The sequence below is a fragment of the Corvus hawaiiensis genome, chromosome 1 (assembly GCF_020740725.1).
Source record: "Corvus hawaiiensis isolate bCorHaw1 chromosome 1, bCorHaw1.pri.cur, whole genome shotgun sequence".
Taxonomy (NCBI): Eukaryota; Metazoa; Chordata; class Aves; order Passeriformes; family Corvidae; genus Corvus; species Corvus hawaiiensis.
Genome location: NC_063213.1, coordinates 8687839 through 8706920, shown reverse-complemented (window position 1 = coordinate 8706920; position 19082 = coordinate 8687839). Strand labels below are relative to the sequence as shown.

Here is a 19082-nt window from a genome sequence, read left to right as displayed (position 1 = left end):
GAAGAAATTTAAAGGCAAAGAACTCGAGTTCCCTTTGGTGAGTCAGCATATTTTCAGTGACAGCAATGGCATTCACACCTGTTTAAAAAGCCCAAGAAGGTGTCCCAACACCAAGTTCTACACTAGATGGGTTTCATAGAAACTGCTGCCATATATATTATAGTGCTTCTCTGTGGGTTTGTGCTTTTACACTTTTATTTATGCAATCTTCTGATCATACTCAACTTCTGATCTATGTACTCTCAAGTGTCAGTGTTTGAGACTGATACTTTCAAACAAGAGTTTCTGGAGTACAGTATCCAACATTTCTGAAGGAAGAGGAAATGTTTATTTGCATCTCCCTCTGCCCCTGGACAGCCACAAAACTCGCCTTCCTCACTGAAAAAAGGGACGGACAAAGGTCTGAATACGAAAGGTGTCTTCTTGAATTTGTTATTCTTACAGACCTTTCATAACCATCTCATCCAAAAGATAAGAGGAAAACTTAAATCAATCTACACAGCTGCTTGAAGGTACCTGTCTGTAACTATAGGCTGACCTCCTTAGAGACTTTGCTACTGGCCACCATTTTCTGCAGGAGACCCAACAGTTGAAATGTAGGCTGGTATCACTGCATTAGATAGATCTTTATCAAAAGCTATTTGGGGTTGGAAGATAAGGTTGATGGCATAGCTCCCCTAATTAGCAGGTCTAATGTGCAAATTATTAAGTACCTTTTTCAACTTCTGGTGAATGCACTTTGACAATAGTTTAATGGGGTCTAAAAGCACATTACAGGATTGGAATCAATACACTGATAATAGAATTTCTACCTTCTATTACTGACAGAGGCAATAGAGCCCCTTTTGAATGTGTTTTTCATTGCAGATAATGCTTTTGTGCCACAACTGGTGGATGGACGCTGCCATGAGGACAGCTATTTACAATGATAGATTTATGATGCATTTATTGGGCACTAATTTATTAAACACTAAAGTGGCTGTTTAGCTGAAAACTACATATAATGTACATTGAACATAAGGAGTGCAAATTAAGCTCTTTCCCAAAGTGAATTAGCCTTACCTTGCCACAATCAATTAGTATGCAATGGTTACAAGTCAAATAGTAGACAAAATGTATTTATCCATATGATGTTTATTAAGGTAATGAAATGAAGCATAAAAAGAGACTTGTTGCATTGAAAGGCAGAAGACAGTGACAAGAACCAATGGGTTCTGTTGAACTACAGTAACATGCAGTGAGCCTCATAAAAAGGTGGCTGATACTTCATGGGTAGAATGTTCTCTCTTCAAGTATAAAAACAGCAAACCAGCATCAGAATATTTATTTTAACTTACACTTCATCTAGTTACTCAGTAACTCACTAATATATTAAATATTCGTTCAGAAGTTATACCAAACAATTACAAATGAGACATCTTGAAAACAGCAGCCACAGCCCTCATTTTAGTTAGATACTAAACTGGGTTTGTGTTAGCTGTGACCAACAAAACTATTACTTTAAGTGCAGTTAAATAAATGGTTTTAGAATTCAGACTTTCTCCCCCATCGCTGTAGATCCCACATAATACTGGAGACTGCCATTTTGTGTGCTTTGCACCAACCTCTGGGTGCTACAGACCTCAGTTCAGTACCAGCCAGGCAGAGCACATGGTACCACACAGCAGCCACTCTAAGAGTGCTTTTGGGTACATCTGTATTGTGGATACTAAAAAGTTAGAAGCAGAGGAATTTTCCAGCTTCTGCAGCATCCTGTGAAGTTTTCTTTTCTCATGCAAGCTAGCTGAAAACAGTGTAGAGGTTTTTGTAAACCAAGACTTTACCTCACAGGTGCAAACTTGTTATGCACAGTCTTCTGATGGTACACTGAAGAAACTATTTTGAAGTGGGTGTCATAGCATTCACCAATCACTCTGAGAGGTGGATGGTCAAGCGACCAATAGCATTACACCACTTGCAAACCAAGTTATATAAACAGATTTATAATCCATTAAATGGGACCATTTTATTCCTGCACTTGGACTTGTGTGGTTCTTTACGCCGTTCTTGGTACAACAGCGACACTGCATCACGTCTTTATCTCAAGTCTTTGAGTGTTTTTCTAAAGACAGTGCAGGTCAGATGGTTTCACACAGGGAGTGTAATCCAGGGAGGAAAAAGACATACGGCACATGGTTAATATTAAACGTTACTTGTATCAGGCAACTGTTGCCTCTCTCCTTTAGTATGCTTTAGGAACCCCAAATCTGAGGGTATTATTTTAAACTTAATGCAATCCAGATTTTAGGATCTTCCAAAATGACAGGAAATGGATGACAGAGGAGTAAGATAAAATCCAAGCCTGATGCTGTTCAAGCAGAAGTCTTGGCCAGCAAACTTGCTATGACTTAAGCAGCAGCAGAGAATTCAAGCTACCAATTTCCACGACAGGTTACTGCATCCCAGTGGTGCTGCTGTGTTGGAGACATGCAAAGTCCCAGCTTCCCTGAGCAGCAAACCCCAGAGAACTGCTCACCCTCTTCTAGAGTCTCTGTTTCTTCCCCACGAGAGGAGGTTGAATTCAGATGCTGCCGCTCGTCACAATGTGGGCAGGTCTACTTTTTTCATCCAATTATATGCCATAACCCAGTGTAAGTTTTCCATCCTCAATTTTAAATCCTCAAAAATGAAAGAGGAAGCCCAACAAAAGACTTTACCTAGGAGGCTACCTGCATTAGCACACTAAGACAGGCTTTTAAAGCTCTAGTGACATTTATTTTCTACTATGAGTGGTCTTTAGTCCACACAACAGAGCAAATAAAAGCTATAATCAAATTATATGGTGCAACTGTGTTAAAAACTCAGATTTAAGGACCTAAGTAACTGCTTTATAGAAGCACTGAACACCATTTATCCCCTCTGACTAATCTGATGTCTCAAAAAAAAAAAGAGGTGGGTATACAAAAAAAAAAGAAATTTGTGTCGGGCAGACTTCAGGCTCTCTACTTTGAAAATTGCAGTTACAGAGACAATGCTTGTCCCACAATAAAGGGTCTTTACTATCATTAGTATTTAAAACCTCTCTGACTGCTACCTGCAATTCTAAAGCCAGGCAGTACTTCTAGAGTTTACACATCATCTAAATTTTGCAATTATTACAAGTGCAATTGAAGAAACAACGTATTTTTGTTCAAGAGACATTCTCAGGCAATAGAGCTTTATATGTATGACTGTTGAAAAATAATCACTGCAGTTTACTACTTAAAAGACCAAACCTTAAGGTAATCATCAAAAGTTATTTTTTTAAGTACAACAGTTAGTTGCTCTCTGCTCCAAATATTGAGTCAGAACCCAACTAATGGCTCACAGCACCTTTAACAGTTGTTTACTATCACACTTAAATTAAAAAATTAATTAGTATAGATAGTAATGATTCACCAGTCATAGATAAAAGAAAAAAAATTTCAAAGCCATTCTTACCTGCGCTTCCCCAAGGTCATTATTTACCACGGTGAAGTTTAGTCCAAGTTCTTCCACATCCCCTTCATAGCTCTTGAGAAAAAGCAAATTTTTGTACATTTCTGGATCTAGTGAAGCTAAATGATGAATGTCAACATCAGCACTTGTCCCTAATAATTTTGAGAGGAAAAAACTAGCAAATGGCAGCTCCACCAGCATATTTTCATAAAGAGCCTGAAAAATAAAGCAATTAAAAATACATTAGATTTTATTGTTGCACATGCAGGAATTCTGAAGGCTATTGTCTATTTCTCAACTTTTGAGTAATTCCATTTCAATTTGGTGCCTGAGTAGGTTCTTCTGCCATGGAAATAGCTCAGATATTGCATAAATTTAAGAATATTCATCTAAAATTTGAAATGTGAACGTTCTTGTGAAATACCAAGGTCCCAAATCTCACAAATTAATTATGTTGTGATTTAAAATGTAAGATCATTGCTTATCTGTCATTACTCTTCTTACCCAAACTGCACAGATTTTCAGGAAAAGCAAGGTTTGCTAAAGGACAACGCAACTGCACCAAGAATGTCTTTAAAAAAAAGTTAACATCTCTACTTCCATTAGCACCATCACAAGCAATGTCATTCCACTCATATCCATCACTACACATAGAACTTTCATCCCCCTCATGCCCTTAAAAATAACTCTGTAAAACCAGTACATTTTAAACTAATAAAACCTATCTCCTGCATGTTACAGATTCATTGCTGCACATTTTGGCTGAATTCTACTGCTCTAATGCCACAGGCAAAACATCATTTCCAAGCCAAGAGTTTACCAGTTCTGACTGTATTACAGGTCCAATCCTTTCTATGCCTGACACTGCTACAGATGTCAAAAAATTACTGAACCAAACATGTACCTGACCCAAATTTGCAGCACTCATGAAAGATGTATTTTGACTGCAAACTCAAAGTATCCTCAAGAATTTTCAAACTCGAGCAATACCATTCTACATTGATCTACTGTATGAGCACATTTCCACAAAGTGCAAAATATCTCTGCATTATTTTTCACAAAGTCAGTAACAACTTCTTGACTGGAAAAAAAAAGTACTTATGGTAACTTCAGAGCTATTCTGAATAAAGGACCCCTGCTTTAAAAAGACCCATTCCTAGCACATGCTGCCTTTCTCATTGTCCACTCTGTCTGCCACATCAGCATCTCTCTACTAGTGACAAGCAAATCTTTACAGATCATCAGTATCACTGCCAGGCTCATCAGGAAAGGCATCACCAACATAACATCATTGTAACGTCTTTGTTTCCTTTTAACTCTCCAAGAGCAGTATTTTGACATTACTTAATTCCTCCAGAATCTGCTGGAAACTTAGAAAAGGAATAACACTGAGGGGGAAAAAATAAACGGAAAAAAGAAGAATAAAGGTAGCTCTAATCACGCAATGATATTCCAACAAAGACGTTAAGAAAAATATACACAATTCCTTAAACTTTTGAAAGAACATTTTTCTATGAGGTGAGTTAGACCTTGCAAAAAAACCTGAGAATAACGAGTTCAAAGCCAAAGGGTGCATTATATTTAGAGCCATATGATTTATTCAAGGTGTAGAAGTCAAAATCCTCATTTGTATAGTTGACTTTAAAAGCAAACTAGAGGGATAAATCATTAATTTGCAATGTGTAAGGTCAGTGTTTGCTGTTCCTGCATTAGCAACAATAAAGCTATTGTAATTCCTTAAATATATCAAAGCTACCCGAATTTAAAATGGAATTCCATCTATGACTCATAAAATGTAAATGCAGAGGTGTAATTTTTTACACAAGGCAGGTTTAAGCCTTTAGAGCATTTAATATACAAGGACTAATAAATGATAGCACTAAAAACTATGATCACATCAGCTAAATGGATTATAAATTAAATTTCCATAATGTATGCAACTGAAATACAAATGTAGACATAAATCAAGGTATTTTCTAAACACAGGTTAATTACACAAATTCAAAACCTGTCTATTTTTTATGCAAAATAATCCACTTAGCATTTTTCAAACTGGTCTTAAGTCTTCACCACTTGCAACACTTGATCCTAGAAGCCTATCAATAATTCCTCGTCAGGAAAAAACAGCAATAGGTATATTGAAGAAACTTGTATGTTATTTTTCAAGTGTCTGTCTTTTATGAGTGTTTATTGCCAGAAATTGTGCCAAAATGATTTGAAATAAAAAGGATTAATTATGGTAGAAGCTTTTTAATATAAGTGAGTGCAGCTGCAATGCAATTAATGCAAATTGCAATGCTATCAGGAAAATAAATGTGAACAACATCACTGGCTATTTCTGTTTGCTGCCAAATAACTTCAGTAATTTACTACATTAAGAATCAATAAAAAAATAATGCATTTCAAATGCATCACTATTAATCTTCAGGTAGTTCCAAAGTGAACATTTATAACTTCATCTAAAAACTATATAAAGCATTTTTAAATAAACTAAATTGTGCAACTTGAGAATAACTTTAATTACTCCCCCTCTTAGCTAAGTGATTGCAGTATTTAAAACAAAGTATTTTTGGAAAGAAGACAAACAGTAGTGCTTTAATTAGTTTGAAAGTCAAGCTATCCTAATAAAATTTAATAAAGAATGCACTAAAACTCTGGTGAATAAAGTCATTATAAACTTTGGGTTTGTTTCAAAGAGGTGAATTCCACCATTACAGCCCCAGCACTGTGCAGAGATGCAGTGAAATGCTGTGTACAACATGATTAAATAAATTGAAACTTTATTTTCTGGATTCCATCTAACTTTTCTGTTTCTCAGTCAGCATAAACTGATCAAACTACCTGTTGTTGCTGAAAACTGTGATTCCACACATTCCTGCCAGGGCGATGGACCCAATCACCTGCTGATTCCCTTGGGTTTGCTTGCAAGTAAAGCAATTGTACAGTAGAGGCGTACAGGGTCATTACAACCTGAATAAGGTTCAAAATTTGCAGATTTGTGTTGTGCTTTGTTTGGGCTGTTGGATTTGGGGTTTGTAGGGTGGGTGAGTGTTGGTGGCCACAGCATGGACACTGAAGTTTCTTTCAAATCAGAGTAAGATCCAGCTCACAGCCATGGCTGAAACTGGGTGGGAATAGGAGCACCATTTGTTTCACCAGGAGCACAACTTTTGAGCTGCCAGCAGCCCATGGAAGCCCACCCTGATGGGGATTTTTCTGACTAAAGCTTATCTAATGGCCAAGAGGGAGACTTCCCTCATTCCTTCTTTTTCCATACTAAACTGCCTCGGGGAGCTCTAAGTTACCCTATTTCAAGCTTCGTTTTTTGCCTGTTTGAACTCTCTGAACTGGCTGTCTGCAACATCAACATAAGGGAGGCAGGAGCCCAGCATCAGTGACAGGCAAGGGAACGATGACCACCTCTTACAGAGGAAACCAGCTGTCAGATTCATCAGCTGCAGTATGAAGTGGCATCATTAGAGTGTACTTATGTATGTACTTTAATACAATATAAGGTCATGCTCTCACACAGAACTTGTCCTCTTTCTTCCTCTCACAGCCAATGAGCAACAACATTGATGGAAGAAACTGGCTTGCTCTTGGAGAGAGATGTCTACTTCTGTTTGGCTAAATCAGAGCTTCCTGTTCATACACCGGTTCAGGAGATAAAAGCCAGCAAGTCTAACCAATATACATTTTAAAACTAATCTCTTCTCAAACTTCAAGTACTCTCACCCTTTGGCGAGTTCCCTTTAACTCTGCAGTAATCACCGATGGGACCGATCCCTTTCTACAGTGAGTTCTGACAGTTCCCATTCCCAGCTTTCCTGTCTGAGCTCCTGACTCCATTGTCTCTACCCTGCAGTCCATAAACTGCAGCAGGCCTACATAAGGCAAAAAATCCACATGAGAAGGCATGAAAGGAAGGATTGGTGGTCACATATGGCATCAGACTTCTAGTTTCCAATGTACAGATGTAGGGGACAAAATAAACAACCTCAACAGAGCCTACATAGCTCTGCCTTCTTGAAAGGCTGGGATATTAACCCTCCAGTTGGACAGAAGTGCAATTTGCAGGTACAAGCATGGGGCAAGAAGCTGGACTGAAGCAGAGACAGTGATGTTCACATCAAGGGCAATCCCACAAGCACTGTAACGCTCACAGGGTAACACATTCCCAAGTAGCTAAAAGGCTATGTCTGCTGTAAAGGCCAACCTGGATTTCCCAGCACTATTTCAAACTCTTGTAGGTTAGGGATTCTCTTTAGGTCAAGTTGACATCTCTAGATATCAAAAAAGTAACTTAAATGCTTCTGAAATGACTAAAAAAATTTTCTATTTCAGTAACAAATTATTTTTAATACTCCCCAACCCAACGTTCTCCGAATTATGTCAAGCCTTTTCTATTTTCTGAAGAGATGGTTAAAATATGGTTTTTTTCTGGTTAAAAGGCCAAGAACAATTATTTCACTATGGAAAAAGTAGTATTCAGTAAAAGGAACTTCACACACCTCTCTCCCTCTTTGCGTGTGAATGCCTCCAGAACACATCAGAATATTAAAAACAACCAAAATAACAGGAAGCCTACTGTGCTTAATAGGTTTGCACTTCACATGCAGTCTAAAGTCTGTGGTTCCTCTTTTAAATAATCTCAGCTACCTGTGATTACAGTATAGTTCCACTGTAATTGATTGCAACAGGGACTGGCCTTTACTCAGTTCAGCGACACAGATCACAATGCAGGCATTTGAAGTGATGAAAAATATGATGTTCAGACACAAATATACTGAACACACTCACTAAACATCTGTGATGTGGAGGAAGAAGAAATAGTTTTTTAAGGCAAGCACGTTAGGCATGCAATTGGTAGAGGTAATGTAGTATGGAAGAAGGATCTGGGCTGGAAGGACAGCTGTACACAGTGACAATGGCAGAAGGGTGACAGTTCTCTGGACAAGGAGGACTTTTCTTCTTTCAACAAAATAGGAATAATGCCTGACAGGGACTATAGATGGTAAACATCACGACACCATTTAAGTACTACATAGTCACACAAGGTATTGCTCAGGTATGATCCCAAGATTTAGGGAATTGCTCTTCAGTGAGAAAAGATTTCACACCATATTTTAAATTTGGACAAAATGAAAGATATTAGAGTAATTTCAGCCAAATTAGCTGTACACAGTAGAGGTTACACTACAATGTGCTGAATTAGGTTCAAACTGTGTAAACAAATTCACAGATGAACTAATTAAACCTCTCTCACTGTGAGGCAGCTTTAGTGCCTTTACTTACACTTTCAGGTCTACAACTCTCTAATTTATTATTTCGACTAAAATCTCTCTTAAGAAAAATAATCCATCCTTGCTTCTACTTTCCATTAATCCTTTACAACCCAGAAGTGTATTTTAAAGCATAAACAATGCTAAAGTCATATCCCTAGAAAGATGCACAGCTTTTGGGATAAGGCACTAAATGACTGGGCTTAAATTCAGTTATTTCCATAATCAGCCCTCAAGACCATAACCCTTTCTATTTCAGTAATTTTATACAGTTACTATTAAATAATACTTAGCACTTACAGAGTGCAATAGATCTTCAAAGCTGTACAGAACCATTAATAAAAATGATCGAAAAATACCAAAACCATTAGAACTTCCTTCTACCTTATTATTTATATCCTAGAAATATCTCATCACACTCACGAAGCCTTTGGGGGCAGCAAAGCCTTTTCAACCCTAATGAAAAAGATTAAATTAAAAATTTAAGTTAAATTAAAATTAGCATGTACTTGCATTTTTGAAACATTTTTAGAGCTAACATTTAGTAATCTCTAGATAAAATAATTTCTTAAAGATACGCTTAATAATGTGCTTTAAAGTGAGCGAACCCCAAATGATACTGCTTCTAACAGCAATATAGTAAAGTAAAATAAAATAAAATAAAATTCTCTCAGGTGTGTGTCAGAATGCAATGTGTCCTGTTACCTGGGAGCACGAAGCCACCGTTTCCAAGCCTCTGAGCAGCAGTAGATGTCTAGACGCATTTGTATCACCACAGTAATGGAGAATCTGGTGCATTATCTTCCCTGTATTACTGTGAAAATTCGTATCTCGCCTTTGTTCTGTCTTTTTAAAGAACAGGAGTCCAAAATTCAGCTTGATGCCTGTAATTAGGCTTCTGCGAGCTTTATTAATAGCCCTTCCTAATATAATCAGATTTTTAAATTATTTTTATTATTTTTTTTTTAGAAAAAGCCTTTTGTAAATTGGTTTTACTTCAGATTTCCCACTCAGTGGGAATTTGAAGGTCAGTAAGTACAAGTTTATAGAAGTTTCAGAGATTTGGGGCGGCAAGACTCAGGCATGAAGGACCTGCCTGTCACAGGTGCTGCAGCCAGTGCAAATCCCTGACATGGATCGCAGGGGTTTGGCAGCACAGACCAAACTCCTAACTCATGAACACAGGACCAGAAAAATGTAAGGATCCATTCCCAAAGACTTCATTGGATCATATCAAGTGTAATGACCTTGAGTTAATTTTTCATTTAAAAATGGAAAGTCATGATAGTATTTTTATTCTAAGAATTAAGAATGTATTTAGTTTAACTACAATTATGTTTATTACCAAAACAGAGTGCTTCAGAATTGCCAGCACCTGCAGAAAACTACCATTTCATCAGTTTATCTGATAGTTTCTTTCTCATTTAATAGGAACAGTTATCTCAGTAACTTATGCCATAAATATGACACAAATTGCTATCAATGTAATTTGGAGGGTTTTGAGGGATGAGAGAGGAAGCACTATAGATACCTGTGGATGTACTGAGTAACTGAGAGTTATCATTCATTACTGAAGTTCCAGTAAAGGCTTAATAGATTTTTCTTGTCTCAAATTTAAACATAATTTAAGAAGAACTGAAGATAAAAGGAAAACTTCTCCTCCTTATTAAAGTTTACTCTTCTGACATAAAATAAACACTACTATATAACTAACCTCTGGATATGCTTCTAAGATAAATCTGTATTTTAATAGCAGTGAAACTAGTAATTTTTAAAGTTCAAAGAGAATTAAGAATTTCAGTAAATATTCCAAACCTAATTGATTGGAATGGATGTAGGTGTTCCCAACTGTGAAAAAAGATCAGGATACCATTACCACACACTCTTAACTGTTTATTTATTCCCTGTCTAGGAACCTGATTTAGAGGCAATAAAATGCAATCAGTACACAAACCAGAAGCAGGAATCATCTGCTAATGGAACTTTTAATTGAGAGTGACCACTGACATGAGGTAATTCTTTCCATGCAGAACTCCTTGCAGAGACCTCTATGCACTTTATCACGGTAAACAATCACTAACATATGCATTAAAGAAAATTTAAATACATTATGACCCAATAAATATCACAATCCATCAATAAACACTTTTCCTTCCTAAAGATTAAGAGTTCAAATACCAAGTTTCAGTAGTCTTTAGCGCTAGACATATATTTACAAGGCTACTACTAACATAGCTATTTGTAATCAAAAGATAATTGGTTTTGTTAAATGCACCAGTACACAAAGGAATTGTCAAGCTGAATAACTGTGTCAGAAAATAGATTCAGATTAGTTTACATCTGCATTCATAAATCATGAAATAACTTCCATAAGGTATCAATTCTGCTCTCTTAGGATTGCGTTTCCGCACTGTAAGTGTATAATTAAAGGACCATGCCACTTTCCATGGTAAATTCCTGTTTTGATTCCATATCAGATGATTCAGGATTTTCTGAGACAAATGATCATCAGCTAATTTGCTTTTCAGCAAAATGCTGAATCTACAAAATCATGTGGAAGGTAACTGAAATTAACTGAACAAAAGAGCTTATACCAATCACCTCCTCTTTGCATCAGTACCACCAATCCCATTCCTACCTTTCCAGGTACTAGCAGTACCAATTGTGGCTGCAGCACAAATCAATTAAGGGTGTACTGACTTATCCAAGCTACAGCGGATCTAATTAAGTGGCCAATAAGAAAAGGGAAAGGGCAGCCTAAAAATCAGAAGGATAAAACCCCCACCCTTCAACAGTCAGAGTGGCAAGGCAATGCTTGACACACCATCCTTCCAAATAATCAAGTATATGAAACTCCGTTCTCATTGTACAGTTCTCTTGCTTTGTTTGCTCTCTACAAGCTTTTGGTGCACAAACGACACTCACGTATCTTATCAGAAACGTTTCCTTGAATGTTTTAACTCCATATGTGCTGCTAGTTTATAATTTAAGAGTTTAAGATCTGATGCAGATCTTGCTGTGAAAGGACTCCCCTAATTCCATACTTCTTAGATAAAGCCCAAGGATGATTAAGAACTACTTTAGTTTTTCTGCAGAATGGATTCTACAGACACTGCTCATCTTAGAATTGCACCTTCCAGACAGGCACAATATCTCACACAAAAAATGATCTCTCACAGCTCTGTTCAAAGTTACAAACAGTAACCATAAGGCACACTACTCTAAGATACAGAAAAATAACCTAATCAATAATTAGGTCCCACATTTACTTGCAGTATAATAAAATCTGTATTTGATCTACTATTACTCTTCTAAAGATTCTTTTCACGCAAGAACTTATTTTATAACTTTTTTCAATTATATATATTTAACAACATTTAGATATGTGCAAAGAACAGTCTGTTCGATCTTAAATCAGTGAACTACAAAAACTCATAAGAAAATAAACAACTTTGACTTTCATCAGTATAATATCCACAAGTCCAGGCAAATTACTGACCTCCTATATACCACTAAATATTAACGAGCAAAGAACTAAACCTAGATTGTATCCACCACCAAAATAATGCTAAAATTTAAAATGAACACATTAGTTTTTCTCAATTCTTGCTGCTGCTTCTATCAAAGTTCTTTATTTGGTTCCACAAAGGAAGGACTCAGTTCAAAACATCTCAAAAGACATTTTGTTCTCCATATTGTTTTCCCAATCATTTAAGACAAAAGTTGGCTTTTGGCAAAACAAATCTAAATCTTTTCAGAAAACCTTAGTGTCTTCCAAGAACTGCAGGTTCTATTGCTTAGAAAAGGGGACTTATTATATTTCAAAAATAGATGTTCTTCAGCAACATGAATGTGTGACTCACAAGTTCTATTCAATATTCTGGAATAAGAGAGGTGGAGATGGTAGAATTCAGTAAATTCAAAGACACTGAGTGTACTATACAAAAATCTCCAGTGGCAGAGTCACTCTGTTTAACATGCAAAGACAGTCACTGCAAAACAAAATAAATGCAAGAACTAGCAGGTTTATGTCAAAAGGGAAGAAGAGGAAACCATAAAAATTATCATACTAATCTATCTATGGATTTCCTGCCATATTCTTAAACTAATGCTGATACTTCATGGAATTTAAGTAAATTATCCTAAGAATTAGCAGCTTGATGTCAAAGAATTCCAAATGCAAATAATGTCCTTTCCCACAACATCTGTCACAGTAAGATCATTGAATAAATGCAAATGTAAATGGGAAACGGAGAAATATGGCATATACTAGACCGAGTTTAGGTCAGAACATGGTGAAGTTCAGATTTTAATTCTCCATCACTGTTCTACCAAGCACTGTTTCTGCTGAAATGGTTAACCAGTGTTTCCCTCTTTTCAGGTTTGGAGCAGACCACTCAAGAATCAGCATGGAGAAAATCCTCATTTAATATGCTCAGGTGTTGCTTCCAAATTTCCTTGCTTTGTTGCTTCTTGGCAGTCTGTCAAAAAAGTACCTTTTGTGTTTTCCTGGGTCAATTCTACTACACTGCCAAACATGCAGCAGGAGAGTCTGCACGTGGGGAGACTTTTAGTGCAGCCAGAACAACAATTACTGCATGTGGAAAGGAAGTGGAACCAAACCAGGTGCCTGCCCACAGCCCAAAACCACCTACTGAGAGAGCAAAAAGATCATGGCATCCAGACCATCCATCCTTCCGGGACACCACATGAGACAAGACGACTTTACTTTCCAGAGAGGACAACAAAGAGGATTTGGGGTTAGAGCTCCTCTACCTGAATGTTCCTGACAGCCCAGGACACCCTTGGCTCTCAAGCAAGGCCTGGGACTCAGAGAACCCCAGCTGTGCATGCAGTGGGCAACACCGAGAGGTTCAAGTTTCCAAACCCTCCGGCAATGGCAAACTCTTACCAAGGGTGTGCCCAGCAAGCTGAGCTTTAACTTCTAAGGAAGAGAAAGGAAAATGCTTAAAAGGCACCAGTGCTAAGGTAATATTTACATTTCAGAGTAAAGTCACTGACAGCTGAGAAATGTAAACTTTGGAAGTGTTTGAGTAGCTGCTGTTTAAGCAAACTCATTTCTGCTTTTTTTTTTAAAGGATGATTTCAGACAACACATGCAATTACATGATCACACAATATTATTTCTACAAGACCTTTTGCTCATCCAGTGACTACAAAACTTGCATGAACAAGCTATGCATTTTGTACACAGATTTTCATTTCTTAATTAACTAGAAAAATACACCCAAAAGTCAGTAATTTATCCAGGATTAAAATTATTTACATTTTCAGATACACCATTTTTCAAGATAAGCTTTAAATTTTCAGATGTTTCTGGTTCTGAACTGACCAATTAACAAAGAAAATACCAAGCTGTTAGAAACTTCCTAATGAGAAGAAAAACTGAATTAGGTGTAACTTTATGGTGCTGAAAGTTAAATGCATTTGGTATTAGTACGAAGTGGTTACCAAGAGACAGAGAATTTCTATAAATTATTATATTTTAATGTATTTGTTTTCTGATAACATTGAAGCTTCTTACGTGAGAGTTTTTGGTGGCAGCACTCTTTACATACTGGTTTCCACAAATAAGAAATTGCTGTGGATGCGTGATTGCTTCCTTTGCATTATATCTATTTTGTTTGCAAAGGGGCTTTTAATAATCCACTATTGCTCTCAAATAGCCCTGTGCAAAGCATAAAATGGACACATTTTTGGAAACGGATGAGTGGGTATTCAATAACCTAACCAAGATCACAATACTGGCAGGTTTTGAACAGTATGGTCGTGCCTTATCTTTCTATTTAATTCATCAAGTCTCTAAATACGCTACTAAAAATGTGTCTGTGCACCTGGGCAAGGGTAATTATTAAGTAGCACCGTCAATTCTTACCTTATCTAAACATACTGCAAATACAAAAACAGTTTATGCTTTCAAAATGTTAAATAGTAGATTCTCTGATTTTAAAAAGACAAAAGTAAAACTCCACTTGTAGCTCTCTGTGAGATAGAGCACATTTTGCAACTTCTGTCTCTATGCTAAGATTTGAAATACAATTACAGAAGGCAATGTGTTGTTTTGACAGAGGAAACTAAAGACTCCAAATTACAATCTTTTTTTTTAAAATAATGTTTCAAACTTCCCCTGACAGTTGAGCCCTGCCTCCTTCCAAGATATACACAAGACATTTTTGTGGCGCAGTAACTTCCTTAACAATACCACAAGTATTTGCTTTCCCACTCCAAAAATCTATACATGCAGAAAGAAAATGAAGCTTGGATATGTAGTATCAGACACAATTACAAACTACTGTATTAGTACTGAATCCATCTCCACTCTGAGTGTGAGAACATCACTCAAAGATTATTTATTGAAATGGCTGATTTGTAATTTCCGTTCTCTAAGAAGTTTGGATATGGCAGTAGCCAGGATCCATTAGCAGGAGATTTGCTTACAAAGAGGCAGTTTTATCTAAATCAGTTGACTGGCAACTCCCAAGCACAGCACTGTTTCAACAATTCAAGTTTGCCAACAACATCCCTTGAAACCACTTCCAGCTACACTACAAAGACATCCAACCGCACTTCAAATCTCACTGCAAGGCAGCAGGATTTTAGCCTCCAAAATACTTCAGGCACTTAAATGAGACTTTTATATCTTAAATACCTTCAGTATTAGACAGCTCAGTAGCAATTAATACTTTCTTTTTCTGAAATTGAATTTGTATTCCAAACTTTGTTTCACAATTATTAGCTTTATAAAAATTATTTCAAGCGCTCAGAATGAAATAGCCTCAGTATTAAACCTGACCATAAAAGAAAATTGAATGTAATTAATGTTTGTAATGGTTTCTCTCTTTTTTTTTCCCCCTTCATTTTTCATCTAGCTCAACAAGCATCTATTAGCCTTTGAACAGTCATATCACCAAATTATCAAGCACTAAAACTCAAGAAATATGTAAAACGTACAAAACCCCGAACAGAATACGTGAAAATTAATTTGCACGTGGCTATTAAGTATGGTAAATGCTGATGGCAAATTTTACATGCTGGCCAGAATTGTATACCTCATACAACTAGAAACTGTTTAAAACATCCATTTCATGTATTTCAAATGATGGAAATGCAGTCATATTCCAAGAAAGCTCCAGGTTGAAAATCACAAGAAGCAGAGCAGGTCTAGTGGCTTCAACCAACTTAACCTTAAGCACGAGGATATACACAGAACCAAACATGCAAACTTTGCTCAACTGTCAGTCAGGATATCGCAAATTTCCTGTACTTCCCAAGTGTACAATTTATTAAAATCAACCAGAAATGTAGCTGATCTGTAGTAGTAACATTCAGACCCAACATCTGAAAGCTATTTTCTCTTAAGCCTAGAAAACCCCCTCCTAATTAGGAAAAAACATAACTGAATAATTTCAGTACTGCTATAGCTTTCTATTACCCAACACTGTTTTTACCTTTCCAAGCATTCTTCCAAGGAAGTAGTAATGTCGTGCATACGAGTTTCCAACGAGCATCTGTGCAGCAGGGTTAGGGTAAAGCAGTCCCTCATTGGTGGTCTTAAAAAACCCCTGGTTAGGGTTAAATCCTGATTTGAGAAGTTCATTCAGAAATTCTCTGAAAATTCCACCACCATCAATACCAGCTTCATCAAGACCGTGTGCATTAAGCAAGTGAACACGAATGCGCTTTTTTAGGTCAGGTTCTGCAGAGAAAGGAGAGAGACAAACTCAAATGCAACTGTCTGCATCAGTTTTGTATGGATAAAACCACATGTACCTACACACAAAACTATATATGCTAGAATTAAAATTGACCTAGTAAACAGTAGCAAAACTCTTATTACTGGCTTGAATTTTGGAATATTCAGTTTGTGAAACATTCACTTTGTAGAAAAGGTCTTGTTTTAAGAGTCATCAAAAAAAGGAGTGGAAAAGATCATAGGTAGGGGAAGAAAAAAAATCCTACAAAATATTTAAAAGAGACCCAAGAATAACTTGAAAATTGCTTATATAAAATACTGTGAGTGCAAGATTCACACAGATTCACACGAACATGTGATTTAATTCAATGCAGTAAAATTTACAGTACTACATCCAATCATTAAAAAGAGCCCTGCACTATTATCAGCCACATTGTACTCAGCAAATCCTGTTCAGTCCATATGTATTTGTTGGCAAAGATTACCAAAGCAGATAATATCTAATGAACTACATCGAAAAATAAACAAATTACAATTATTTGGATGAGTAAATGGGAAGAAAAGCACTGCAAAAGTAGGTTGTAAAGAGATTATTTAGACTGCAATAATCAGAAAGAATATGGGTGATAATTACTTCCGTAAAAACAAGGAAATTTAACTTCTAAGAACTTTGACATCTCAGAGCTGATACACCTACAGCATACCAGTCAAATAAGCAAATATGTAACTCCATGGTAAGAATAAAGTGTTATAACAAGCTGATAGCTTAACTGTAAACCTACCATTCTCGGGAGAAAGTTTATCATAAGCATCTTCATAAATATAATTTCTTCTGATAGTGACATTAATTCCATCCAAAAATGGCCCATCTCCTTGAACTTCTTGTTTATCAGCATAGATCAGTCTTTGAAAAATCTGTTAAAATGAGTGAGAAGAGCAATCATGTCACTGTGCAGATCTAAATATTCAATGAGAGACGGTTATTCACTACTGTTACTGTCCTTTGAGCTGCTTCTGGCACTCACTTTCAAGTAATCTGTTTTCTCTCACACAGCTGCAGAAACTTAATACAGAGCCATGACCCAGGCAAGGGGAGGAGGGGGACAGAAATGCAAAGAACTTTTCTGTGCTAAGGTATCATCCTCAGCTCTTTCTACATAAAGAGGCACATCTACAGACATTGTGCCAGTGATTCCAGTTTCCTCTCCCTAACTTTCAGAGTTCTGAAATGCAAAGTATTCAAAAATAAAGGAAAAAAGTCCCGTGAGTATTTTGCACACACAGAGGTTATCCTCAATACTGGTAAATAATTTTTTGTTGCTGTTTGCAATGGTCAGGAACATTCTCACTAATAAGAAAAGAGGTACCAGTTCCCCTTGCACAAGTGAACAAATAAGTCAGATAAAATAAAATCATGGATATTACTGCCACATTAAAAAAAAGAGCATCATACCAATTAAAAAAACATTTGCTGGGTGAAGTACAAATTGAACTTCTCATTGTCCCTTTTCAAGTCTTCACAAGAGGAACCTGTTCACCTGAAGAGCAACTGTAGCTACCTGTGTTTCTATGCCGATACGTAGCATGGGAGCGGGTTGCCTCATGTACAATAATATTCCCTCGATCCAGGGAGTGTATGTTTACTATATTCTCTCTTGCCACCATTCCCATATTTAATAAATAGTCTAGTACATTTTCCAAGGGATATAATTTCCCAGAAATATGTCAGACCATGTTTTTAAGTAAGAGTCTGCAGGAATTTTAGAAAACAACAAATTTACCATGGAAGAGGAAATCTGACCACAGCAGACAAAGCTAGAGTAAGGTCTCAAATCTACTGCTTTTATGGGCAAATGTTCCTAGTGGAGAAGATGCCTTCCAACCAGGAAGATTACAGTATAGACAAAGCAGGAATCTTTCCTAAGGTACACAGGAGGAAAAGAAGAGAAAATAGTCCTAAGCTGCAGAAAGAGAAACAAGGAATGGACATAAAGAAAAAAGTTCATAATAGGAGTGATTAAGCATTGGAAAAGGTTACATGAGAGTTTATGAAATCTCCATCTTTGGAGATAGTCAAAACTCATCTGGACAAGTCCTTGTGCATGCTGCCCAAGTCTGAAGTTATTCTTCTATGAGGAAAGATGTGGACTATAGTACCTCCAGAGGTCCCTTCTGGCCTTAATTTTTCTACAGTTTTATAACATCACGACAGGTAGCCACAGGCACCTTTTTTTTAATGTACAGAGCATGAGAATATGTTCACCACCACTCTCCTTCCTGACAAAGGACTAGATACAGTTTATTAATTATTGTTACCCAACTCCAGATGGAAAGAATCACCTGGTATTACATCTCATAGCAAAACTCTTTTTGCTACTGACTCCCTGCATAAGCCAATGTTCATGTACATGTTAGTCCTGAAAATGAGAACCTTAATGCACAGCTGAAGCGTTTGTAATGACTTCAGACTAACACACAGAAAAACAAGCAGTGTTGACTGAAGCACACACCATGGGAAGCAGCATCACCCACCATAGGCAAGCTGCCCCACGTATGGCCTAAGGAGGTGAAAACCAAGGCACTTCCTACAAATTGGATTCATTACCTCCCACAGACTGAAAGGTGCACCC

The 19082-nt window shown here is 36.9% G+C and overlaps 1 protein-coding gene across 1 annotated transcript in view; it reads right to left on the bottom strand.

The window, feature by feature from the left end:
• UBE3C (ubiquitin protein ligase E3C) overlaps positions 1-19082 on the bottom strand; it is a 69932-nt gene that overhangs the window by 9672 nt on the left and 41178 nt on the right. The window contains exons 17-19 of the mRNA XM_048326484.1: positions 17235-17367; positions 16208-16455; positions 3460-3672 (exon numbers count right to left, since the gene is read on the bottom strand). Of these exons, the coding sequence (XP_048182441.1) occupies positions 3460-3672; positions 16208-16455; positions 17235-17367 (594 nt within the window). The remainder of the gene's footprint in view (positions 1-3459; positions 3673-16207; positions 16456-17234; positions 17368-19082) is intronic.